Genomic DNA, 26810 nt, shown 5'->3' on the forward strand with positions numbered 1-26810 from the left:
TTGAGATCCACCTGGACAACACAGTGAGATCCCATCTCTACAAAAACATGTTTAAAAATTTGCAGGGTGGGCCAGGAGCGGTGGCTCACGCCTGTAATCCCAGCACTTTGGGAGGCCAAGAGGGGCGGATCACGAGATCAGGAGATCAAGACCATCCTGGCTAACACGGTGAAACCCCATCTCTACTAAAAATACAAAAAACTAGCCGGGCGTGGTGGCAGCACCTGTAGTCCCAGCTACTCGGGAGGCTGAGGCAGGAGAATGGCGTGAACCCGGGAGGCGGAGCTTGCAGTGAGCCGAGATCGCACCACTGCACTCCAGCCTGGGCGACAGAGCAAGACTCCGTCTCAAAAAAAAAAAAAAAAAACCTTAGCAGGGTGTGCTGGTGCATGTCCCCTGGGTGTTAAGCCCAGGAGTTCAAGGCTACAGTGAGCTGTGATGCCGCCAGTGCACTCCGGCCTGAGCAACAGAGCAGGACCCTGTCTCAAAATAAACGTGTGTGTGTGTGTGTGTGTGTGCGCGCGTGTAAGTTTTATTTCAGTTTGGTAGCAGTGATTTGATTGTTACTCTCATTCCCACTGCAGTCAGGATGGCAGAAGTGCTGCAACTCCCGAAACGTGGAGTTCCCACCCATGACGTGACCAGCGCGGCGCCGCTCGTGGGGAGCCTGTCCCTTCGCCAGACCGCAGGATGTGGCTGCAATGGCGCAGCCCGCCCAGCATCCTGTGGGCAGAGCTCAGAGTAGACAAGGGAACTGAAGACACAGCTCCCTTTTCCAAAAGGAATGTTGGAGGAGCGGCTTGGGATTTACGGCCCCACCGCGCTATTCACCATTCCTTGGCCCCACTGAAACATCCGGGAGAAACCAAGCGTCCAGGATGACTTTGACTTTTGGCGCTTCTCCCCACCCCGCTTCCTCCCTCCACCGGCCTTGGCTGACATGGAAATAAACATGTTGCAGGTGCGCCCTTCGTGGAGCTGGGGTTTTGAAGAATTCGGCCTCTGGGACGGATGCAGAAAGCCCAGACAAAGTGCATGCACCAATACTATGACAAATATGCTTTTTTCTTGAGACGTTTGGAAACTCGCTACAACCCAGAAGAGCAAAAGGAGAAAGTTGGAGGTGACCTCCTCATCTCCTGATCCAGCAGGCAGTGGCCTGACAGTGAATGCCTCTCCAGCACTGCCCCAGTGTCTCTCAACCCTTCCCCCACCACCAACCCACAGAAGCGGCTGATCTGCCCTAGAGGAACCCCTGGAGCAGGGCACAAGAGCAGGACTCCAGCTGTGGGAGCAGCACCTGGCCTCATCCAGAGCACCCCAGTTCCAGCTTTCAAAGCGGTGCTTCAATTCATTCAGAGCTCCCCAGTTCCAGCTCCCAGAGCAGCACCTCGCTTCATCCAGAGCTCCCCAGTTTCATCTGACTCCCTATCTGGCTTTCACAAAATATATCACTTTCGTAAAATCTCTTAGCAACAACAACAACAAAAAAAGCAGCAGCATTTTTAACCACCACAAATACAGTAATTTGTCCACATACACCCAGAATGATTCCTACTCTCTTACATAGCAATTTCTAAAAGTTTTTTTTTTTTTTTCCTGGCTGATCTGATGGCTTATTAGCAGAGAACTGCATGTCCCTAAGTTTCATCTAAATCTTGACCATTCGAGAAAAGTCTCTTCATGAAGATCCCGGAAACTTTGCAGGAAACGAAAGTGCCTTAAGTTTGCTCTCTTATCACGTAGAGCTTAAGTGTAAAGGACAACGTTCTATCTATAATCTAGGGTTTAAAAAGAAAGAAAAGACCACAGAAAGCAGCAGCAGGATGGAGGCCTATTCCACTGAGTGAAAAGTATATAAACAAAAAACAAAGAGATTCATTTTGTTGTTAAAAAGAGAAAGGAATGCGTGTGTTGAAGCCTTGGCAACGAGTGACGGATTAAACAAGGCAGCAGACAAGCGCTGGGCAGGTTCCTTCCTTCCATGAGGCGGGGGCCAACTCTGGCCGAGAAGGTCTGTGTGGGGCAAGGGGGGGCTGCTCCGGGACATAAGTCACTCACTCTCCCAGGCAGGGCTGCCCTGTGGCCTGTGGGGCCACCAGAGCCTCTCAGACACTGGCACTTCCATCCACCTGGAGTCACCCTGGGAAGGCCCAGGCACCGTGTGGCCAGGTGAGTTTGTGCCTCAGGTTTCCAGGGCACTTCTGCACCTGCCGTCTGACTTGCAATGCTCCTCCCTGGCACTTTTTCATTCCTCGCCCAAATGCTTCTGTTTAATTTTTCTCTGATGGTAGAATGAAGTTAACTAGTACAATCTGGAGAGAAATCTGGAAACCTTCAAAACATTGCTGTTTACACGTTCAACGATAAAAATGTTTAAAAGGCTGTGGCACATGATGTTTGGAGTTGTCCGTTTGTGGCTTCATGGAAATACTACCATAGTAGATTCTGGCATTTTGGTTTCTGGGCCTTAGATGCAGAAAGTATGTTTAAAAAAAAAAAAAAAAAAAAAAAGGAAAATTCTGATTGAATATTCATGAAACAGATTATAACTGAACCAATCACTTGATCCCAAAATGTTTTTTTCTTATTGGAGAACTTGTCTACCCTTTCACAGTGGAAATAATACATCCAGGAATGGCACCGGATAGGCTGCCCTCCTGGCAGATAGTGATGGCTAATCGTTATGGAGCATCATCAGAAAGCCAGTCTCCAGAGCTGTTATCCGAGTAGCCAAGTGGAAGGAGATTCCTTCCTTCCTTCCTTCCTTTCTTCCTTCTTCCTTCCTTCTTCCTTCCTTCCTTCCCCTCTTTCCTTCCTTCCTTCCTTCTTCCTTCCTTCCTTCCCTCCCTCCCTCCCTCTTTCCTTCCTTCCTTCCTTCTCTCCTTCCTCCCTTCCTCCCTCCCTCCCACCCTCCCTTCCTTCCTTCCTTCCTCTCTTTTTATTTTGACAGAGTCTTGCTCTGTTGCCCAGGCTGGAGTGAGGTGGCACGATCTCAGCACACTGCAGCCTCTGCCTCCCAGGTTTGAGTGATTCTTGTGCCTCAGCCTCCCAAGTAGCTGGGATTACAGGCATGCGCCATCACACCTGGCTAATTTTTGTATTTTTAGCAGAGATGGGAATTCACTATGTTGACCGGGCTGGTCTAGAACTCCTGGGCTTGAGTGATCCACCTGCCCAGGCCTCCCAAAGTGTTGGGATTACAGGCGTGAGCCACTGCACCCAGCCAGGAGATTTCAAATCCTGGTGATAAAATGTGACATAAGGGAGAAGTCCATCCAAGTTCTCCAGACATCATCTCAGCCGATGTTTCTACAGGGCAATCCTCTTCCCACCTAGGAGTGTGCCCCCGTAGAGGTGATGCCCGAGCAACGCGCCTGGGCCTGCACCTTGCCTCCAGAGAGGAGTCCGGAAGTGTTAGGAGAGTCTTCTCTCAGGACGATGCTCTCTGTAAGCACAGGATGTTACTCAGCCGCACCTTAATCTTCCTTCTTCCGTTTCCAGACATCTCACTTCATTTTCTCACACTCCCCTGACTCCTGGGGATACGTCACTCCCCACATCTTCACATTCCTCCATATTCTGATTATCAAATTCCCTTAAATGTTGACATGCATTACTTGAAAAATGTAAAACTAGCAGATTTTGGTAACCTCTCAAACCCCTCAAAATAACTGCTTCTCCCCAGGCCTCACTGGGGAATGAGCCTCGAGTATTTCAGCACATACACCAGCAACCGGTGCCAGCTCAGCCACCGACACTGTTTCAGGATCGCTTTCTAGAGGCATCATTTCCTAAAGCCTTCATTTCTTCACAGCCAGTGTTTTCTATTTATGAGAATGAGATTCTCCTTGGGGTAAGTACAGGAAAAGGGGGTCTATTACTTAATATTAGGAAGACAATTCTGCACTTTAATATTTTCTGTGTTTCGTTTTGTTCAGTGCATTTGAAGTTCAGTGAGCCTGAGCCTCCAGTGGGAGCAGGGCCCCCGTCACACCACAGCTCACTGAGCACGTGCTCCATGAAAGCCAGGCTCCAACTCCCCTGCGGGAATGGGACTGCTTTTTGATTCAAAGATTGTCCTCAAATAAATGTGGGAGCCTTCCTATTAGCAGAGTTTTAGTGTATTATTATTAATTTCCAACATTTATAGAGGTCGTTTGAATCTTAGAAACTACAGGAATGTCACCTCCTCTCACCATCTGATCATCCACTTAGCATCTTTCCCAAGGCTCCGTCCTGCCTTCCACCTCTCACTAAATCACACAGCTCTATGTAGAGAGTTGGCAAAGCAAACTCAAAGTGCCTGAGGTTACTCACTTCCTAAAGAGATGCACCACCTCGACACATGGAGACTCTCAGCCCAAACCCTTTTTCTCCCTGGGTCCTCTAAAGTCACTAACTATTCTTCCTCCCTAAATATCTCTGCAAAGCTTGCAGCCTGAGTTTCTGAGGAACATTCCAGTCACGTGCCCTCATGTCATTCATCATAAGCCACCACTGGAGAGCACCAAATGGAGCTCATGAGACGTCTGGGAATTCCAGCACCAGGGAGATGAGGTCTTGGTCATGTGGGACCTGCTGGGAGGACAGGGGACCACCCTCCTAGAGCAGCAGCCAGACCTTCGAGAGCTGGGAAAACTTTAAAGAGGGGGCTGAGCTGGAAGGACCTTGGAAGACAGGGAGGCCAAGCCCCAGCAGGGTGCCGGCAAAGGATAATTCAACAGACAGACAAGGACATATTTACAACCTCATTGCAGCTTCACTGCAAAGGTCAAACTTCCCCAGGACACTTTGTCAAACTTCCCCCAGGACAATTTGATAGCTTAGCATCAACTTCAGAATATGGACACAGTCTTCGTTACATTTCACAGAACTGGAATCCCTGTGTCCTAAAAGCAAGCTAAATTGATGGGTTCTAGGGATGGAAATCACTCAGCCATGAAAAAGTGTGCCTCGAAGTTAAGGGAAGAAATCAGAGGATGGGCAGAGTCGGGGAAGGGTACAGTTCATTACTCTCAGTGGATCTGGACAAGGAGACCCACCATAAAGAACTCTCCTCAAAAAAAATTAATAAATAAAAAATAAAAAAAATAAAGAGCCCTCCTCCAGTAGAAACTGTGAGAAAGGGAGAGAATGTGTTGGTGACAGTCAGAGGAGCTAAAACACTAAGGCATCGTCCCATTGCCAGGTGAGCCTAGTGATGCACATGGCATCCTTGACTGAAAATATCACAGCTTCCCAAATGATAGCAGCCCTGAAAAAAAATTCACAGGACATGAGCACCGCTGTAACAATACGGGTAGGGAAATGCCACTGGGCGTAATCGAGTGATGTTTCTAGCACGGCCACCTCATCTGCATGGCTATGTCAGCTTACCAAACTTGGGTGACAGCCAGGTGTCTCTATTTATGTCAAACAGTGAGGCTTGACCCAATTAAATGTGCTACTAGAGTCAAGATTTTAATTAACATCAAAATGCTTTAAAGCGCACTAAAACTCAGTATCAGACTCTTATGAAATATTGAACGAAAAAGTTAAGAAAATCAACATGAAGTCAGATGAAAGCCACTAAATGATTAAACTTTAGTTTCATTCAATTGAAAGGGTGAAAACCTAAAAAGATGTCATAAAAGTTCATTTTTAGGTATTCTCTAAAAGGTGCCCAACAAAATTTTATGAGTGATTCACTTGCAATTCAGTGTACCTAACACCATTGAAAAGTGAAGTAAATTTTTCTTACGCTTTTGATATGGTTTGGCTCTATGTCCCCACTCAGATCTCAACTTGTAGCCCCCATAATTCCCACGTTGTGGGAGGGACCTGGTGGGAGATGATTGAATCATGGAGGCATGGATGATTGAATCATTGAATCTTTCCATGCTGTTCTGGTGATAGTGAATATGTCTCACGAGATCTGATGGTTTTAAAAATGGGAGTCCCCCTGCACAAGCTCTCTTTGCCAGCTGCCATCCATGTAAGACGTGACTTGCTCCTCCTTGCCTTCCACCATAATTGTGAGGCTTCCCCACCCACGTGGACCTGTAAGTCCATTAAATTTCTTTCTTGGTAAATTGCCCAGTCTTGGATATGTCTTTATCAGCAGTGTAAAAACAGACTAACACACCTTGCAACCAAAATACTGCCTAAAACCTGGGTACTTCTACAGACACAGGCAGGAACCTCTGGGTTTAGAGCTGAGGTCCAAGGATTTCCTTGGCCCTCCCTCACACTGACCCAGTGCATAGATCATTACTCATTATCAAACAAGCATTTTTAATCAAAGAAGATCTACAATATGTTGACATTATTTTGCATCTTTGGTTCTCACAAGCGATGCTTTTGTCTCAACACATTCCCACCAAAATGAGTTCTTCATAGCAGATGTAAGATACTTTGAGGGTTTGGATACAGAGATCACAATCAACCTTCATGTTAAAATGTGGCAGTAATTCACCTTTAAATGTCAAGCTGGCAAAGATTATGGCAGGAAGTTGGTGAAGCTGAGACAAGACACCTGGCCCCACGCCGCGTTCCTGAAGCTTCCCAGAGCTCAGATGCCCTAATATAAAATGCAGGGTCTGGGTGGGCAGACCTCCAAACCCCTCCTAATGCTCAGGTGAGGGAGGTAAATTGAAAATAGACTGATTCTCTTTACAATATTCTACCCCTAAATATTACTAAGTAAGACAGACATAAAATGTTTATGTCCTCATTATAACGATGTGCTAAGAAAGTCACGTGAGGAAAGTCTTGAAAAGGCCCCAAAATTGTTGGGTAGTACCACTGTGGATGAACATCACTACTTTTCAAAGTGTCTATTATGTTGTTACATTGCTTGTAAAATTCCTTTAATTACCTTAGAAGGATATCCCATAATTTTTTCTAAGCAACTGCTTGGAGGACTGGGGTCTAGGGGATTTCATTTGAGGAGTTTTGTGGTCATTTAAATACATAGGTCTTAAGTGTGCTTAATTGTGGTGTGAGTGTAGCCATGTAAGTGGGGAAATGCAGTGCACCAAGAATATCTTTTGGGGTATCAGTCAGTCAAAGCAAATTTTATCCTGTTTACAACAAATTAAACGTTATCTTTGAAAGGTTCCCAAAGAGTTCAAAATTCTAGTGAGAGAAACATTGATCAGGGAAGATATTTGAAGCCTATCACTTGAAGGAAACGTGACTGAGCGATGAGGAAACCAAAGCACAGAGAAAATAAATCGGGCCAGTGTCAATCACACTGACTTGGGGGCTCTTCTCACCAAGGGCTGACCCACCCCAGGGCTCACCCACCCCGGGGCTCTAGCTGCAGACCCAAGTTCTGTTTCCTTTCCACACATGAGGGCGCCAGGATCCTGTTTCGTCAACTCACTTGGATTATCCCAGGCATGACCGAAGGAACTCATCTTCCCCACATCAGGAGTATCCCCTTCCCGATGTGGCAGACGCCGCCTTTCCAGGTTGTCCTCAATGTCGCGCTTCCTGCCGATGGACCAGATTCCCCACCATGGACCCAGGTGTGTCTGTGACCTCCATCAAAACATACCTACGAAGCCCTAGACGCTCGCATAGCACAAGGCCCACGCCCCAGCTCTGAGCTTCGGGTTGACACAACTGGCACTGATGACACCGCTCCTGTCAAATCATTTGCTCCAGGAACTTCCTCAGGCCTGTGACCTAAATCTATCACATTACCTCGTCCATCTGTGTCTCAAGTTCCTCATCTGCAAAATGGGAATAATTGGAGAACCCACCACATCGAGGATGTTGCAGGGAATAGAGTTCGAGTAAATTATTTTGAAGAAGGCCCTGGATATAGTAAGCATTATTCGTAATTATGACCACGTTTCCACACTGTTGATTACAACAGAGGGAGTATTTAATGTCCATAAATTAAGCTTCCATGTTACACTATTTTCCGACACACACTTAATACAATGAATTAGCTTTAATTATTATACAATGAGAATTAAAATAAGCAAACATCTTCCTGCTCTCTGCTTCCTTTACACCAAAGAGTGGGCATTTAGACCACTGTAGGGTGCAGAAAGTGTTCCTAGAAGGAGAGCTGGGGGTGTGAGGCACACAGCAACATGGCACAAACACAACTGCGGGGCAGGGGTGCATGACAGAACAAGCACTTCGCATCTCGAGCCTGAAGACAGCCCAGACGGGGGTGCAGGCTTGTCCAGGCCCCTGGGAGCCTTCGTTTCTCCCCTGAGGAGCCTGGACCCCATTCCTCAGCAATGAAGGCAAAGGATGTTGTCAAAGACACACCAAGATCCCACAGAACTCGAAAGACTGCACTCCAAAGAGGCTGCACTTCCCATTTTACAGCATGAAAGACTGAGACTCAGAAGCTGGTCCAAAGCCATGGGGAGTGGGAATCCAGGACTCACAACAGAACTGGTGACACCAAAGCCCAGGGCCCCCAGGACAGGCAGCAGGTGCCCCCAGAGGGGCAGGGTGAGACCTTCTCCCTCCCAGGGAGGCTGCTGCATCCCAGTTCTCTCTGATGAGCTGGTAAGTTGGTGGCCCCAGGGGAACTGTCCCCATGCCCTGAAGCCTCACCACAGCACAGGCTCTGGATCACACTGCAGGATTATGTTATCATGAGGTCCTCTCAGTCTTCCTAGGAGTTTAATCGTTTGGAGTTAAGTCCAAGAGGCCCAGGTTACACTGATTCCAACTCAGAGTGTGTTGCGCAGCAGGACCTTCAGGGCCCATCTTCGTGGCAGGTGGGAAAGACCAGCCACTCCCTGTGTTGCCCCTCGCCAGAAGATGACGGCACACAGGCTGCAAGGGTCCCCCACTTCAAATTGACCATAAAATACCACCAAGAAAAGAGAAACAGAACTGGAATGTTTCTGTTAGATTCATTAGAAAGAGAAGGGAAGAGAGAGAACAAAATAGGCTTGGAAAAATTCCAGGGCTTCGCCGAGCTGGGCCTGCCATCCCCCTCAGCAGGGTCAGGCTGATTTCCATTAGGACCAGCCCCAGAGAGGAGGTGGCGCCACGTGCATTCGCGGGTGTGGGGAGGGCAGGCCTGGGCTGGGGCTGCAGCGAGTGCGAGGGGAGGCTCCCACCCCAGCAGCGATCACACGCACAGCTGGGAGGGCGACACGCCGGGCTCGTGTTCTGGGAGGATTACTCTGCCGCATACATATGATCAGTGCAGGCTCCTGTGTATTTACAAACGGTGACTCCAGGCCACTTTGTGATTACTGGGCATCCCATGGAAAACGAGGCGATGAAGTCATTGCAGCTCCAGTGCAGGGCTGGTGATGCCATTTGTCACTGAGTCCATCACAGTCAGCCAGTCCCTCGGGCACTGCTCGTGCTCGTGTTGAAGAGGGGGTTGGAGGCGTGGCATCCCAGTGGTTGGCGTCACATTGGGGTGCTGGGACAGCTTTTCAACTGGGTTCTGACTCCTCTGTTGTAGACATGAATGGCTCTCACTGGAAGCTGCACTTTGTTTTTGTTGAAAGTGTCTAAACGCATGTTCCTCCTGACAGCCCTCGTGGACGGTCCAGAGGAGCTGCCGTCTCCAGGTGACCACGGAAGGGAGAGCTGGAAAGGGGCGTGGTGGCCGCACTGTGCCTGAGCCGGCATGAGGATGCAGGGCTTTGCCCTCTCTCCCAGGTTGTACACAGTTTGCCAGAAAGAGAAAATGGAGCGTGACGTGGAGCAGTTGCCGTTTCACATGAGCGTGTGCAAGCTTGTCCTGAGCAGCTTCTTCAAAACTCTGCAGCCCCAGTCTTCTTGTTGTTGCTTTTCCCCTGAGCTCATGCCTCACGGGCAGAGGGATGAAGACTGAACTCATTCACCTCGATGGACGTGATGACCCGCCCGCCGCCCGCCGCCCACACGGGGCAGCCCAGGCTTTTTCCTGCCCTCACACTGACAAGCCTTTTGCTTGCCACCAAAAACGATGCATCCAGAGTCCTCTCCAGGAAATCCCACCTTCTCCTCCTGTTAGCAGTACCTGATGTCTGACAATCCGGAAGCACCCTCCTAAAAATGTAAGGCGGCTTCTCTGGGATCAGCCTGACCTGGGGCGCGTTTTGAAATCCAGCACTTGCCAGAGCGTTCTCGTGGGAACGCCACTTCCCTTCTCAAGCTTCGGTGCTGGGGTTGCCGAAAGAGGAAAGCTCCAAGTGGGAAAGTCGCTGTGGCCGCCAAGTGGTACCAGGGAGTCTCCATGAGAGACCCTGCTGGGGCACTGTGAGGTTCTCATAGCACCAAAGGCGTCTGGTGTGAACGGAACCCACTACGAGGCTTCTCTCTGTCACCTGCTTCAATGCAGCCCAACCCAGTAGAGGTTAACTCAAGGGCAGACCCATGGCCTGGGAATGGCCGCGGCCACCTGCCAGCCCTGCAGCCCCTCCACACCCCACCCACCCTGCCTCAGTCTTGCAAAAACCCAGAGCCTTGCTCTTGCCCCTACACAGCTAATCCCAGTCATAAACGGCGACAGCTCGGCTGTGTCATTAGGGAACGACGTATGTGGGACCGTCTTTTAAAGTGTCTATCAATTGAACCAGAAGCAGATGAAGTGACTTCGCAGAGCTCGAGGAAGACACATCGGCCCACACGTCCAGCTCCGAGCGGTGACTCCTTCTCAGCAGGCCCATGACCCCACGCCCACTCCGCACTCCCCAGGCTTTGGGGTGGCCCTGGTACAAGGTGTCTGCAGTCAGAGGCCGGGCTGGGGGCATCTCCACCTTGGCCTGAGTGCTGCGCCCTTTCATAGGAACAGACCAGGAACTCGGGAAGTGAGGTGAAGACTCCGCCCAGACGTTTGCATGGATTCATGGACAGGTCACCGTCGTCCTCTGACGCTGCTGAGGTGTGAGGTACCAGGGACTCGGGAAGTAAAGTGAAGACGCCGCTCAGATGTTTGCATGGATTCACGAAGGGGTCACCCCCGTCCTCTGACGCTGCTGAGATGAGAGGTTTTGAATCCATGTCGATTCTGTCACTTACAATTTTCTCCCCAAAGCTGCCCATTTGTATGAAGTGAGGCGAGGTTGTCCGGTTTGTTTTAAACCCCTCAGGTCTTCCTCTAAGTCCAAGGTTTCCGCCCCCCAGGATATAATGGCTCATTCTATGTCCTTTCTGTGATATTCAACCTCATTAATTTTGAGCGGCACCCCAGAAATAATAATGAAATCTGTACCTTTTTCTTTACATTTTATAAAATCTGTGTAACCTTTATAAGGTGAAGAAGTATCAAATGTTCTTCAGAAAGTTCATTTTAAGAGGGGAACAATAAACAAGTATAAACATGAACATTTTTAAGTAGGAGAGAATGAGGAGAGAAAAGGGCCCAGCCTCTCAAAGCCGAGACCTGAGGGCCACCCACCAAAGCCAACTGCCAGGTCAGCCCGGGCTTGGTGGCCGCCGAGCCAGCGTCCTTCCTGCCCCTCTCTCTAAATCCATCATTTCTGATTCTGCTTAGAGAAAACCACGATTGGGACAAGACGCAACATGGGAAAATGTTGAGTTGATTACAAAGTAGTTCACTATTTAATTCTTTTATATCTTAAAGAAGAAAACTCATAGACCAGACCCCAAGTTGGCTGCCCTCCCCTGGTCCTGGCTGGGGCCAACTGAAGGGTCACAGCCAGGCCCTCCTCAGCACCCCCAGGCTGCACCTCAAGCTGGCCTGGTTCTTGGACAAAGCCCCAGTTCCTCCCAAGGCCTTTCATGGTGGCCCATCCTCACTCCGCCCCAGCACCCTGCAGGGGACCCTAATGAGCCCTCCCCTCCTGACCTGGGCTCCCTGAACCCAATACTCACAGCCCCCATCTGAGACCCCGGCCACCAAGACCCTCCAGAGTCAGCTTGAGAGCCGCCTCTGGGTCAGCGCCAGCCCCTCTGCCCCACACCATTATCCAGTCTCAAACCGGGACCCTGGCCACAGGACGTGCACCTGTGGCATCTGCTGGAACACTGACCACGCACAACCTGTCCCCATCAGCGTCTTCAGCACATGGCTGGTACAGGTGCAGCTTCAGGATGCGTCCCATGGAAAAGTCATGAGCTCACCTCCAGCTCGAGACACACGCCAAGTGCTGTGGTACGATTTTTTTCACGTATTTTAGTGGGTTTTCTCTTCCCTTTCTTCATCAAAGCCGCCTCTGTTCTCCAGAATGTGCGTTTAGAAAATCCCAAGAACAATCTGATCAAGCACCAGCTGAAGGGCAAACGGTCTACCTGCAAACACCTGGTCTCACCGCCCAGGTGCTTCCCACCTGCAGAACCTGTCAGAGCCACAGTCTGGCCCTACCTGGGACAGGGAGATGAGCCAGGGGCGCGTGTCCTGAGAGCTCTGGGTTTCGTGCTGTGAAGTTACGAGGGGCTACTTTCAGTTCTGAATGAACCTGGAAAACCCAGAAAGCATCTAAAGAAGAAAGGGCCAAGAAAATGTGTGACAAAAATAAAAAGCCCCGTTAGATTTTGACTGAGGTTAGTTCTGGGTTAGTTCAAATCTTCTTCACAAACACTTCAGCGGTGCCTCAGTTCTCAGAGCCACAGAGCCCTCGGGCCTCCTCATCCTTCCTGGGGGAGCCGGGACACACAGAGCCCAGAGGCAGCCCAGCAGGAGAGACGGCCACAGGGCAGAGTCACAGGAGGACATGGAGTGGTCCCCAGCAGGCATCATGGACTGGGTGGAGCCTGGGAGAAACAGAGACAGAGAGATGAATAAAGACAGGGAAATAGAAAGATGAATAGAGTAAGAGAGACACAGAGATAGTACAGAGATGGACAGAAAGACAGAACCAGACACACAGAGACAAGGACAGAGAGAGAGATGGAGACAGAAATAGAGGGGCAAAGAAAGAGAGATAGAGAAGACAGAGATGGAGAATGGCAGAGACCCAGAGATAGAATCAGACAGACAGAGAAAGAGGGAGACAGAGAGACAGAGATAGAGAGACAGAGATGTAGTATGTAGAATGGCAGAGATCAATAGATAGAATTAGAGAGATAGAGACAGAGAGAAAGAGACAGGAAGAGACAGAAAGAGATAGAGACAGAGATAGAGAGACAGGAAGAGACAGAGGCAGAGAGACAGAGACAGAAAGAGAGAGAATGGCAGAGACTGAGAGATAGAATCAGTGAGACAGAGAGACAGAAGAGGTACAGAGAAAGAGAGACAGAGAGAGAAAAAGAGACAGAGAGAGACAGAGACAGAGAGACAAAAAAAGAGAGAGAAAGAATGGCAGAAACTGAGAGACAGAACTGAGAGGCACAAAGCGAGAGAGAGAAAGAGAGAGCCTTGCCTCTAACTCTCCACTTGGCTTTGCCAGGGAAATTCCTTTCTCCTTTTTGTTGAACTCCAGGATAGACTGAGAAGAGTGAGGAGGAGACCCGGAGACAAAGGCACAGCTGGAAATGACAGGGCCGCAGGTTGACGGAGCCTTGAGGCCACCACACCCCCTGGCTGACCCAGGCTCAGCCCTGGGTCCGGAGTTCCTCCCCCACCCCCGCCCGCATTTGTCAGGCCACCCTGAGCACACTCTAGAACAACCTGTACCTGCCTGCGTCCGACAGCAGATTCAAGCCATACTGCCCTGAATTCCTCAGGGCGGGTCACCCTGAGTGTCCGGCCAAGGCCTTGGGGACTGTGGTGCAGAAACACCGACTTCCAGGGAACTCTGCCCCCCGCCTTGCCGTCACAGCCACTGGGAGGAGGGCGTCCTGCGTGGAGCCAGGAGGAAGCCCCAGAAATTGACAGAGCATGACCTGGGAGTCAGCCTGGTGTCAGCCTCCAGGGAGCAGAGTGGGGCAAAAGCCTCGGCCTGGCGGGCTGCCCTCCTCCCTGTTGCCTTCTAGAATCAAAGTTGGCCAGACAACCTACAGATATGTTTGGAATTTAACAAAACAAAACGAAAGAGAAAGGTAGTCGAAATGAGGGAAGGGGCTACGAATGGTGTACAAATCTAAATGACGGCTGCTAATGATTTTTCAAAATTTCCTTCAGATTTTGGGGTACAAAAAAATGCAAGTGATTTTTTGAATGTCTGAGCACAGAAATTTTGATTTGCTGCACTTATTGTTCTTTTTAGTTAAAATCCCTCATGAGAATCACATGTCTGAGAATCCTATCACTGGAGAACACTGAAATATAATACTCATTTAGCAAATAAAATAAGTTAAGCGATTGCTTTAAATAAAACCCGACTCACAGAGTGGACTGACCTCACAGCAGAAAGAAAATAGCACCCTATTTAGCCAGTCCAGGCCCTAGGCGGGCAGCCCGCCTCACACTACCCCCACGCACTGTGGTTATTTTAAAACCAAAATTCGGCTTCAATAACATGATACTCTTATCTGATACGTGAGTAGTAATACTGAATGTAACGTGCATATCTCAGACTTCTAAACAAAGTCAGTAGAACCATCAGGCTAAAATTAAAACGTCCCTGCGTTTTAATTCCCTAATTTAGCATTTTGCACCATGAGCCAATTCTTTAAAGCTGGAGAGCTGAACTCACGTGAGGCAGCAGGCCCGTGGGGTCCTTTTGCTGTCAAGGGGGCAGATGGCAACCCCAGACCCCACCGTGGGACCCTCCCCTAAAAGACAGAGCTCAGCCGTTCTGGGGCTCCCTCCTGTGGTGGATTCTTGGAACCAGGGGACCTGGGAGACAACCTCTTCCAAAAAAGGAGAGGGGCTTCTCCTCAGACAAGCTGGGTGATTGCACCTGGATGTTTCCAGCAGGGTGCAGAAGGTGGAAGAGATGCCAAGAGTACAAAAAAAGAAGTTATGACTCCACCTGGATTTTATCTCTGAATGAAAAGATCTATCTATCTTTGGCAACTCTCTCCAAAAGAGAAATCTTTTAAGAATGAAGAACTGATGAGCATACTCACAGATTTGCGTATCCCACACAGAAAGAGCTTAACGGACGTGTGTGTTCAGGTCAGAGAGATTGCTCACTTTCCTTAGCCTAAGATGTTTACCAAAACGTAGAATATATACAGAGAGAGAGAGAGAGAGAGAGAGCGCGCGCGAGCTGCCTGGCAGGGGTTCTGTGAGGACACAGGAGATCATGTCCGTGAAGGCACAGAGGGAGGGCTCTGTCATGTTTTAGGAGAGAAAGGTACAGAGTGTAAGGGCGGTTTATTATTCTTACAGGCGCCTTATCCCATGTTCCAGGCGCACTCATCCTGTTCCTGGAGAAGGTCTCCATGTTTCCAGAAAACAGCCTTTGCATGTGGTAGAATGAGGCAGAAAGCACGCTGTTACGACTATTCAGAGCTCATGGGACAACGTTCTTCACAAAGTGTCAATTACTGGATTAGTGTAAGGTTTTAGAGTAGCATTTCCAGTTACATGGACTTGTGAGTTCAATTTAGCATTTTATTGATGATTTCTAAGACCTCGGCTGTGGGCAAGTGCCATCCGAGGGAGGGAAACTCAGTATTCCGTGCTCCTGGCCTTCCCCTGGGGAACAAATCCGTGCAGCAAATGGAAAGGCAGCCTCGGGGAGTGAGCTCCAGCCACGCCCATTGCTTGGCAGAATTAAGGCCAACCCATTCACCGGAAGAAACAGGACCATGTAACACATTTGCATCAACTGGTGGCTGTATTTCCAACCTAGGATAATGGAATCAAGATGAAAATCTAGTTTTAATAAAAATAATATATAAAGTATCATGTGGGGGTGCCAAAAAATTCAAAAAACAATGAGTGGTGGAAACTAGTTTAGCAGAATCTTAAATTTAGAGACACTTTTGCACTAGTGAAGCACCAACTAGTGCCATCTCACAAGGTCACATTCGGGTTTAAGTGACAAACTGCTTGTGCAATAGTATATCTGGTTTTCGGACCACATTCTTCAAAGGATATCAATGAACCAAAGCTCCAAACAGAACCCAGTGGACAAAAGGAACTGAAAGTGTCAGGGTCTGAGATCATTCCTTTACATCCTGGGAAGCAGCGTCTAGTAAATGCATCCAGCACTTCAACATGAGTATCTCATTTAATCTACACAAAACACTCCAAATACTGGAAGAGAGAACCCAGGGCCTGAGAAGAAAGGGGTAGAGGAACAGGGAAGAGAGGGACCAGCTGGGAAGGGGTCCCATGTGCTGACAAGCTAAGCATCTTCTTTAAATACTTAAATAAGTGGCCCTGGAAAATAGATGATGTCCATTCCTGTTGATTCATTAATAGACAAATGTTTAAAGATTAGGCTCTCAGCCTTCATTCAAACACAAGCCCTTCAGGCATTCCTAGTTGACGGCTTCGTATATAGGGTCCAAGAGGAATTCTCCTTAGAACAAATTGTGCTCTATGGTGACTGGCATGACAGCAGGCCACCAGAATGCTCACATTATCTTTCTTGCTTGGTGTTCAAAACTGTATGGACATTTGTATTCCAAAGACAGAGGCCTAGACTGTCTTTGAAAGGGCCATAATGTCATATTATCCAGATTGACTCAACAGTAAAAGCTACCTTCATCTTTTCTCTCTCCTTCCTTTTCTTTTTTCTCTTCTGTCTTCTCTTTCTCCTCCTCCTGATAGATCAGCACATCTCAAGGAAGCAGCAATGACAGTATCCTGATTGAAACTCACTGTCCCTCGGGAATGTAGGACCACAGGGCGCAGTCCTGACCAGGGTCGGAATGGGATTTGATGGGCTGCTAACTGCTTCTTCTTTGATGCGGCCATTTCACAGTGAAGAATATGACTGTCCCTCTAAAAATATGTATGTTACAAAATTTAACTCAATTGTCCTTTGAAATGAAAGGATGACAGGAAAGCACGTGTTTATTTTATGCGTCATTAAAGGTAATGAAATCTTCTAGAGGGTCTGGAAGTGCTTGTCAAACACAGGGAGCTGGACTACCCAGAACCTTAATGCCAAAGAATGGCCATGCACGGTTCATCTGATAGTCCCAAGCCGCCAGCCACCGCAAAATGAAAGGACACTAACTTCTTTTTTCCAAGGTACATTTTAGGTTAGTTTTAATTGTGCTTAAAAAAATTCTTGATTACATCGACCCACATCCCATGTGGCATGAATTAATATACAACCAAAACCAAAAATATACCCTAAAGTCGGCCTGATTCTTTTTCATTCCGATCTCTCAAATTATTTTTAAAATTATAAGCACATATGGAATTTCCTTTGTTATTTGAAATTTCTATCTTCTATTTAAAAGTAATTCTCTTTTTCAAAAGGTGACTGTATTTTATGAAGTCATTTTCCTTCCATTTGATTGCTAATGTCAGGAAGAATATTACAGTGACCGCTATAAATGTGACGAAAGTTTGTACACAATGGTTCTGAGATACAACTTTAGATTTACATTTTTTCTCAACGTCATAAGAAATGCCGTGGCAGAGGAATAAGGGGGCAAGCATGTGGGTGGATTCATGTGAAGACAGATCAACCTGCAGACACTGGGAATCAGAAAACAGAAGCTGGACACAGGAAGCCACAGGCAGGTCTGCATTCACTTCTGAAGACGGGCCACAAATGTGCTTCCATGTGAGCAAAGAAAGAAAAAACACGGTAATTAGGTGTAAAACAACTGAACATCGGGGTTAGATTTTGAGTTGCATGTTAGACCTACAACACTAAGTGCAATCAGGGCATCATACAATGGTAAAATTGGAAAAGCTTTGGTGATATGTGTCTGCCCAACACAGGGACCCCATTAAGGTAATACCAACCCTACCATTCTAAAACTGAAAACGTGCCCAAAGACATTAGAATTATTAGTCTACTCACTCCAACAACACGTTTCCATCCTTGCTCAAAGTGCTATGAATATGTTAATTAGTACTTCACTTTGAAACGTAAATATGTATCACGAGGCTCGTGGTAGGAAGAGGAAGTTTAGCACAAGATGTGCGTAAGCCTCACTGCCTCAGTGGAGAGAGGGTAGCCAGTACCATCCTCCTCTGCATCACCGTCCTCCTCATCACTGTCCTCCTCCCCATCGCCATCCTCCTCCCCATCACTGTCCTCCCCATTGCTGTCCTCCTCTCCATCACCATCCTCCTCCCCATCACCATCCTCCCCATTGCTGTCCTCCTCCCCATCACCATCCTCCTCATCGCTGTCCTCCTCCCCATCGCCATCTTCCTCCCCATCACCATCCTCCCCATCGCTGTCCTCCTCCCCATCGCCATCATCCTCCCCATCACCATCCTCCTCCCCATCCCCATCCTCCTCCCCATCCCCATCCTCCTCACCATCACCGTCCTCCTCCCCATCCCCATCCTTCTCCCCATCCCCGTCCTCCTCCCCATCCCCGTCCTCCTCCCCATCCCTGTCCTTCTCCCCATCCCGTCCTCCTTCCCCCATCTTTCTCCCCATCATCCTCCTCCTCCCCAGCGCCGCCCCCCCATCCTCGTCCTCCTTCCCATCACCATCCTCCTCCCCATCCCCATCCTCCTTCCCATCCCCTTCCTCCTTCCCAGCGCCATCCTCCCCATCTCCATCCTTCTCCCCATCCTCGTCCTCCTCCCTATCCCCGTCCTCCTCCCCATTGCTGTCCTTCTCCCCATCTCCATTCTCCTTCCCTTCCCCATCCTCATCCCCATCACTGTCCTCCTCCCCAGTGCCTTCCTCCTCCCCATCCCTGTCCTTCTCCACATCTCTGTCCTTCTCCCAATCCCCAACCTCCTCCCCATCCCCATCACTGTCCTCCTCTCCAGTGCCTTCCTCCTCCCCAGTGCCATCCTCCCCATCCCCGTCCTCCTCCCCATCACTGTCCTTCTCCCCATCCCCATCCTCCTCCCCAGCACCTTCCTCCTCCCCAGCACCATCCTCCCCATCCCTGTCCTTCTCCCCATCATTGTTCTTCTCCCCATCCGCATCCTCCTCATCCCCATCCTCCTCCCCATCCTCGTCCTCCCCAGACCCGTCCTCCTCCCCAGTGCCATCCTCCCCATCCCTGTCCTCCTCCCCATCACCATCCTCCTCCCCATCTCCGTCCTCCTACCCACCCCTGTCCTCCTCCCCAGCCTCCTGGGAGTGGCCCCACGCCTTCTGCTCTGCTCCTGAAAGCCCAGGTCACCACCAGGAGGGCTGCTCAGGTCCAGCGCAATGTTGCTTTCATGGCAGAGAATTGGAAAGAGTCTTCTGTGGGAGGATTTTCCTCCCTCATAACTCAGCCCTCAATATCATCAACTCACCACTAATCCTAGTCACAAATCCCAGGTCAGTTTGGGCCTGATCTGGGAGAACGCCTACCATCTTCCTGGCCCACTGTGGCTGGCACATGGGACAGCCCTGACCCGGGCAGGGAAAGCCTTTGGAAGTCAGACAATGTCCTTAATCCCAAGAAAAAACATCAAATGTCCATGGTGGCACCCGGCTGGTACGCAGGGTGGATTTATTTGATTCTAGTGCCTTGATTGATCACTGAACAGAAAAAGAGATCAACAAAATGCCCTAAGATCAACTTACATACCACAGCATTTTTTTGCCAATAAGCTAGTGAACTTGTCCTTTAAGAAGTGACTAAAATCCAACAGACTCAGTATCCAAAATGAGATGGGCCTAATGGTGACCTGCACTCAAGGGCTCCGATCCCCTGATCAAACACACCACAGGTCATCGTGTTCACCTACAACTCTTCCGCCTTCAGAAACTTTATTATTGGAAGACTCTTTGCCGAGAACCTCAAATGTTACGAGTTTGCCTACCCCTTCACCCCCAAAAATGTCTGCCCTCGGCTAGGGGCTTGGGCAGGGATGGGAACGGTGAGAGATGCTGCAGCTGGCTCCAGGGCAGGGCCCAGGGCACCCACACTTTAGCAGAAGGAAGGAGTGTGAGGACCAGAAACTAGAAAACCTTCAGGGAGTCTCAGCCAGTGCAAACATAGAAATAGCGGCATCAGTGGTCTGTATCTTGGTAAAGAGAAGCAAAGGAAGTTTCTTCTAATTTGGGCAGCAGCATAAAAGAGAAAGAAAATCGATGACCAGCCATGGCGGGTGGATCACTTGAACTCAGGAGTTCGAGACCAGCCTGGACAGCATGGCGAAACCTCATCTCTAAAAAAACATACAAAATATTAGCCAGGCATGGTGGCGTGTGCCTGTAGTCCCAGCTACTAAGGAGGCTGAGGCAGGAGAATCGCTTGAGCCCAGGAGGCAGAGGTTACAGTGCGCCAAGAGCACACCGCTGTACTCCAGCCTATGGGACAGAGCAAGACCCTGTCTCAAAAAATAAAACAAATAGATGACCAGGCAAGAGAAGACTGTAAAGTGGGCAGAGATATGTACTGAAGGAGAACGCAGCATGGACATGCTATATTGACATTTGCCTTCTTTTAAGTGACAGTTTAATTGGTGGATATGCCACGTTATGTCATACGTAATAAAAATCAAAATAAAATTGTGGTTCATCAAAAAGAAGTCATTCTGAGACTGTCTCTGTGTGGAAAAATCTAGTTAAATTTAGCCAGATATTATAATATAAAATTTTCATTTGTACTTTTTTTAAACCTAAACATATAAATGTGATTTCATATTTTACTTGGTTCTCTTTATTTGTGTTTTATTACTATCTTTGCTGTTTGATGTCTGGCCTGGAACTGGAAAACCATATAAGAATGTCTGTTATTTTCACATTCAGAGCTATTTCTTTTTAGGCCATAGGAAATTAGGAATCAACAAAATATTAATTCATATTATAAAATCTTTCCTCTTGTGAGCTACAGTTAAATGTCCACTATATTAACTGTTATACGTACTTTATAGACATACAATGACTAATGCCGGGATCTTACTCTATTACTCAGTGCCATCAATTGGAGAAACATAAGGGCTGGCAGTTTTAAAGAGTATTTCTTAAATTTTCTCCTCTAACTTCAAAATCCTACTGGAAATTCATCATTCTAAGTTTGTGTGTTGTATGTGTAGAACAGTTTATCTTTTGTTTTTGTTTGTTTTTGAGAGAGAGTCTCGCTCTGTCACCCAGGCTGGACTGCAATGGCATGATCTTGGCTCACTGCAACTTCTGCCTCCTGAGTTCAATCAACTCCCCTGTCTCAGCCTCCCAAGTAGCTGGGATTATAGGCGCATGTCACCACACCTGGTGAATTTTTGTTTTTTCAGTAGAGACGGGATTTCACCACGTTAGTCAGGCTGGTCTTGAACTCCTGACCTCAGATGATCCGGCCACCTTGGCTTCCCAAAGTGCTGGGATTACAGGCATGAGCCACTGTGTCCAGTCTGGTTTATCTTTTAATTCAAAAATACAGAAATGTTACCCTTGACCTCCAAACCAATGTTCTGCTGACAATCTTAATAACAACTCCCATTCTAAAATCCTAGATTGGCAAGAAGGCTTATTTTGATTTGGAATTACTGAGAAATCTGTTCGGTTCTGAGCCATTGCAACTGACGTTACATCCATGCCCATTGGCGGCATGGTCTTGTTACGGCCTGCAATTGCTTATAGTGTTATTTACGGTCTTGATTTCACAGCAAAATTAAAGTGACTCTTCCAGATGTTTGGGTTTTTAGACGCCATGTAAATGGGCTTCTAAGTTGGAAAGTTTTGATTATGTTTAGTTCTCTCCTCCTTAACCACCTTCGTGGTCCGTCTTCTACTGGGGAATGCAGTAAAGCCCTCCCAGAGCATGAAATGGACTCAAGGCATTTGCAATGGAAGAAGAAAGGAAAAAAAAAAAAAATCACAGTAATTCCCTTGAAGATCCAAGGCTGAGTGAGAACTACATCAAAACAGGACAAGGTAGGCATTCCAAACCACAATTGCTCAGAAATGGAATAGCACTTGTATTTTTGCTGTTTCAGCAAAATCAATATTAAATCATCTCATGAACTTGCTCGTGAAACTTTAAAAAAATTACATACGGGTAAATATTGTTTTCTTATCACCTTTCTTCTCTTTCAAAGCAAATAAACACAAATAGGAGTGGGAAATAACTGTTTCAGGTCTGTGGTTATGCATTCCGCAAGACCAGTAAGAGGCATTTACCAGGTGCCAGACGCTCTGTGAGAAGATGAGGGTTCAGGATGAAAGTCAACTATAGTCTGAGAGGGGAAGCGGTAGTGTGGAACTGTAAAGTTCCTGAAGACAGTGCAAAGAACAGTGCAGGGAACTCCCCCGAAGAAAGAAAACTAATGGCAGGTTAACTTGACAAATATTCGGATCTGCTTAGTGACCAGGGGCCCTTCAGAGTCTCTCAAAACTTCAGTTTCCTCATCTCTTGAATGTGGAGACAACGGTACCTTGAATGAAGCCGTGTGTATGAACTTAGGGGAGCATTAGGTATTGGCAGTAAGACAAGTCTGAGAAGGATGGTCATGTAACTTCAACATTCTAAGTGTGAGCAAAATACGATTTAGTCAACGTGGAAATGAATAATTTGGCTCTAACCAAAAACTTCTGGGAAAGGGGTCACAGGCAATATCGTTCCTCTCTCTGCCTTTAAAGAAATCATCTAGGCATGGGCTTACTGGTCAGTCCATCAAAATTCATATAATGACAACCATGATAAAGTTGAATAATTGTGATCACACCTGTTTGCTCTTTGAAAACAGAATCATGTGTAATAAAAACCATTTATACTAGAGATCACTCCCTCATCTCAGTCATTCACAGAAATAAAAAGGAAAATGGGCACTGTGTGGCATTCGCTGCACCTACTTCTTCAAGGAAGAAATTGACCTGGATCCAAATTAGGGCACATTGGACACACTTAAGAATGCCATTGTTGACTGGAGGTGAGAGGGTCTGAGCAATAACCAGGAGGTTGTGCAAAGCCATCAGAAAGTCACAATGAGAGACACAGAGGGCCTCACGGTGCCATTTCTAAAGAACGACTTTGGTGAAAAGAATAGAGATCATTACCAAGCAAAGTGTATTCTCTGAGTCTTAAACATAAAGTAGCAGAGGTGAGCACACCAGCAATGTTGGGCCCACCAAGAAAGCGCGCTCACCATAGGTGGGGAAGAAAAATGCATGGTCCTGAGAAGCCAGGTGTGGCAAACTGAAAGCCCCAGAGAGGCTGACACATATCCCTGCTTCTAGATGAGTAGAAGTTTGGAGTAGAAGGAGGCAGAGAGGCAAGTTTTCCTCCTTGGTCTACACAGTCCCACACAGCCTACTCCCACAAAGCCCACATATACACCCAGAGCCAAGTGGTGTGCTCTGAGGATCTGCAGCAGGTGAAAATACTGCAAAGCCGAATCCACACACACCTTAATTCCACAACGCTATATGCATTGACAATTATGGCACCAACTGATAACACTCTCTTATATGGACCCATGGCATGGGCACCACCAAAATAATGTTAGCTGGAGAACTCACATATAGTAGGCGCATTAAAAGCCTTACCTTTAATCCTCATGACATGCTTGAAAGATATCATGTATTCTCATTTTACAGATAAGGGGACTGAAGATTATGAAATTAAGTAACTTACCTAAAGTCACACATCCAGCAAGACCCCAAGCTGTGAGTCCCACCCGCTGCATGGACTGACGCTGCCTGTGATTTATTAAAGTAGGTAGGATGCAAGTTGTGGGGAGAGAAGGCCATTCTTTGAATGAGGGCCTCTGGAAACAAAAGAGATTTCCACAAACCAGATGGCAATTTGAAAAGAGATCAGCAGCACTGAAAAATCCTGCACATCTAACATTTCCCAGTGACCAGTCAGATCTCAAGCCTGCCTCAGTTACTTTGTAACTCAACTACTTGATTTTCTAGACTGGGGGTGGGGTGAGAAGAAGTGTGCCAAGATGCGTTATGGCTTTAATCTTTTCTCTGGGATACTGATTTTATTTGCAAGTTTCAGGCAAAGTGTTCTTGGGGAATGCAGCCAAAGGGCAAAGCCCGCGTGGGGCATCAGCTCTTGCACAGAGACCCCACATGCAGTGGGTCTCACCGCAATCCAAGACATCCTTGGGGCAACCTCAAGGAGGCAAAGGGTGAGAGGGTTCAAGTAAACAGATGAGAAAGGGGAGAGAAGACAAGAAAACCTGCTGAGTCTTAAGCTGTTCTAGTTACTAACTACCTTGATTCTGCTCTTCCCAGGGGACCAACAGGCCCGACCCCACCCCCACACACCCAGGGCAGCAGGCAGATGCCAGTCTCTACTTTTTCCGCTTTCAGAAAATCTGAAAATCCGTGTCAACTGTAGGTACCTGCTGCTACCGTCCTGGAAGAAAATGCTATGATCTCCTTTGGAGAATTGGCCTTAGTTTCTCTGTCTCCTCTAGTGTGCTTTAAGAGTGTGTGGGGGGTCTGTGAGCGTATACGTGTTTATATTTATGTATAGATGCATGTACAGATGTGCATATACATGAATACCTCCAGTGAGTGTCCTCTGAGGGCCCCCTCTGTGGAGATAAAGGATCTTCAGGGAAAGCCTGAGTGTGTGAAAACCTCCTTGGAGCCCCAGTTAGCAGTTTCTAATCTACAAGTCATTTGTGAGACACAAGGCAGGGACCCCGGGCTGCTGCAGAAGAATTTTAGGTATGAGCAATGAACTCACAAACCATCCCTCACACTGCTAAAACGCAAAAGAAAGAAGACGAAGAAAAAGTAAAAGAGAGAGAAAAGATGCCCACATGACTGTTTCAAATTTGCTGAAAGGCAGAACCGACCACAGCTTATTTCAACCATCTTTATTTTCAATACAATAAACACCTTCAGGACAAGTCCCCCGCCACTTAAAAGACGGCTCTCCACCAGAGGCATTCTCGCTACCTTCGTGTTTTCTCAAGCACTTGTTCAAAAACACATTTAAGTGGAATGTTTTCGTTTCTGGCGATTGCATTAATGATGGGTTTGCAAACCCTGCAAGCCCACGAGGTCGGCTGGAGCTGGGGGCTGCAGACACCCGGCCCTGGCCCAGCGGCCGCCGCGGGTTGGCTTGGCCGGCGGGGGCTTGGCTCGGCCCCCTCTACATAGCTCCTCGTTTGGCACCGCGTGCCTCGGCCGGGCCAAGGCTGTCGCATAGAAGTTGCAGCTCAGAAAGAAAAACACACAGCGGTCAACCGCGGTGACCCTCGTGCTCAGGAGCGCAGCATCCCTGCCACGAGGAAGAACCCAGAGGCCCCGCAGAGCGGGGAGCCGCCGCCTCCCTCCAGCTCTGTCCTGAGAAAGGAAGAAAGCGCTTCTCTAATAACACTCAGGCCCGTGAAGAATCATCTGTAACATCATCTGCTTCTTCCTCGGCTCACTTAGGAGGGCCTCTGGGAGGGTTAGACCCACTAGTGGGGCCCACGACTGGCAGCCCCTTCACCAGGCGAGAGGCCCGGGATCCGCGCGGCGCACGAGCCCAAAGCGGCCGGGGAAACGCGCACCAGGCCGGGTCCCCGTGGGCGAGGTGGGCGCCCAGTCCCGGCGGGTCTGCCTTGGCCTTGGGACAGTCCGCGGGGCGGCGCCGGCGCTCCCAGACCTGGTTCCCCGCAGGCTCAGGCCCAGCAGTGAGTGCGGGACACCCGAGCGCACCCGCAGCTCCCACTTGTCCAAGGTCTGCAGGACCCCAGGATCCTCTCACAGCCGGGTCAGAGCCCCGAGGCAGGTGGGGTCCCAGCCAGGTGGAACCCGAGGAGCCCGTCGCAGTCGCGGCAGGATCCCGGCGGGTAGGGTCCCCAGAAGCCCATCCCGACCGGGTCCCAGGCGCGCACGCTGCGGTCCTACCTGCTCCAGCCCCGCAGGCGGGCGAAGGCTCCACTGCCCCCGGGGCCACCTGCTCCCCGTGCCTGGGCGCCTGGGCCTGGAGGGGGGCGCGGGCACCCGAACCCGGCGGGCGGCAAGAGGCAGCACCAATTAAGCGCCAGGTCCCGCGGGCCCGGGCTTACCGTGAGCGCCGAGAACTTCTGCGCGGGCACCGGCTGGAGCAGCACCGCGAGCAGCAGCAGCCAGCAGAGCTGGGGGAGCAGCATGGTGGCGGAGGTGGCGGGGGCGGGAGATCAGCCGCGCCCTGCGCCCTGGCACTGCTACCAGGAGAGCCCCGAGGGCGATCGCGGCCCGGCAGGCGCGTGGAGGGGCGGCTCCGCGATGCTCTCCCCACAGCTCCCGGCGGCCCTGCTGGAGCAGCTCCCCTGCAGACACCCAGAGGTCCTCCGCGTCCTTTGCGTCCGCCCTCGGTCCTGTCAAATACCCTGGAGCTTCCCGGATCCTCCCCTCCCGCCCGCCTCCCTCCCTCTCCCTCTCCTCCCCCAGCCCCACCTCCCAGCGCCCGCTGCCGCGTGCCCGCTCCGGCCCAGAGGCCGCCCTGGCGCGGGTCTGCGGAGCGAGAGGTGGAGTGGGGGCCACCAGAGCTGCGTGGTGGCCTGTCGGGGCTGTCTCTGTGCCTCCTTCCCCGCGCGCACACTCACACACACGCATACCCAGACACACGCACGCACTAACGCCCACGCGCGCACCCTCGGGGGCCTTCCAAGCACAACCACGGGACGCACCGCGCCCTCCTCACGCTCCAGGGTCCAGGCCTGGTCCGCGCAGGATCAGCCCAGCAGGCCTTTTCATCCACAAGGGTTAACGCCAAACTTTGGCCAGTCCCCAGACTCCGGGGTTCTCCTTGACCTCTGCCCTCTAAGGCCCCCTGGTCCGGCCCAGAACATCGCCTCTCAGAGGTGCTGAAGGATCAGCTGCGCTCCAGAAAAGGCTGCGCCGGGGGCAGCCCGCCTTTGGCATCTTTACACGGAGTTATCCACGGCAGGGATGGTGGAATTTAGGTCCTAAAGATCCTGGGTCTGACCTGGGGTGTAGCCTTGATCCTCTGCAAGTGGGGGAGCAAGTGGTTGGCCGTCATTCACAGACACATATGGCTGTTTTTAAACAGCGCTGTCAAAGCAT

General features: G+C 49.4%; 1 protein-coding gene across 2 annotated transcripts in view; it reads right to left on the reverse strand.

Annotated features, from left to right (window-relative positions):
* SMOC2 (SPARC related modular calcium binding 2) overlaps window positions 1-26114 on the reverse strand; it is a 213262-nt gene extending 187148 nt beyond the window's left edge. For both annotated transcript variants that reach the window (XM_025383441.1, XM_025383440.1), the window contains exon 1: window positions 25811-26114. In XM_025383441.1, the coding sequence (XP_025239226.1) occupies window positions 25811-25894 (84 nt within the window). In that variant the 5' untranslated portion in view covers window positions 25895-26114. The remainder of the gene's footprint in view (window positions 1-25810) is intronic.
* Window positions 26115-26810: the final 696 nt, after the last annotated feature.

Source organism: Theropithecus gelada, chromosome 4 (genome assembly GCF_003255815.1).
Source record: "Theropithecus gelada isolate Dixy chromosome 4, Tgel_1.0, whole genome shotgun sequence".
Lineage (NCBI taxonomy): Eukaryota > Metazoa > Chordata > Mammalia > Primates > Cercopithecidae > Theropithecus > Theropithecus gelada.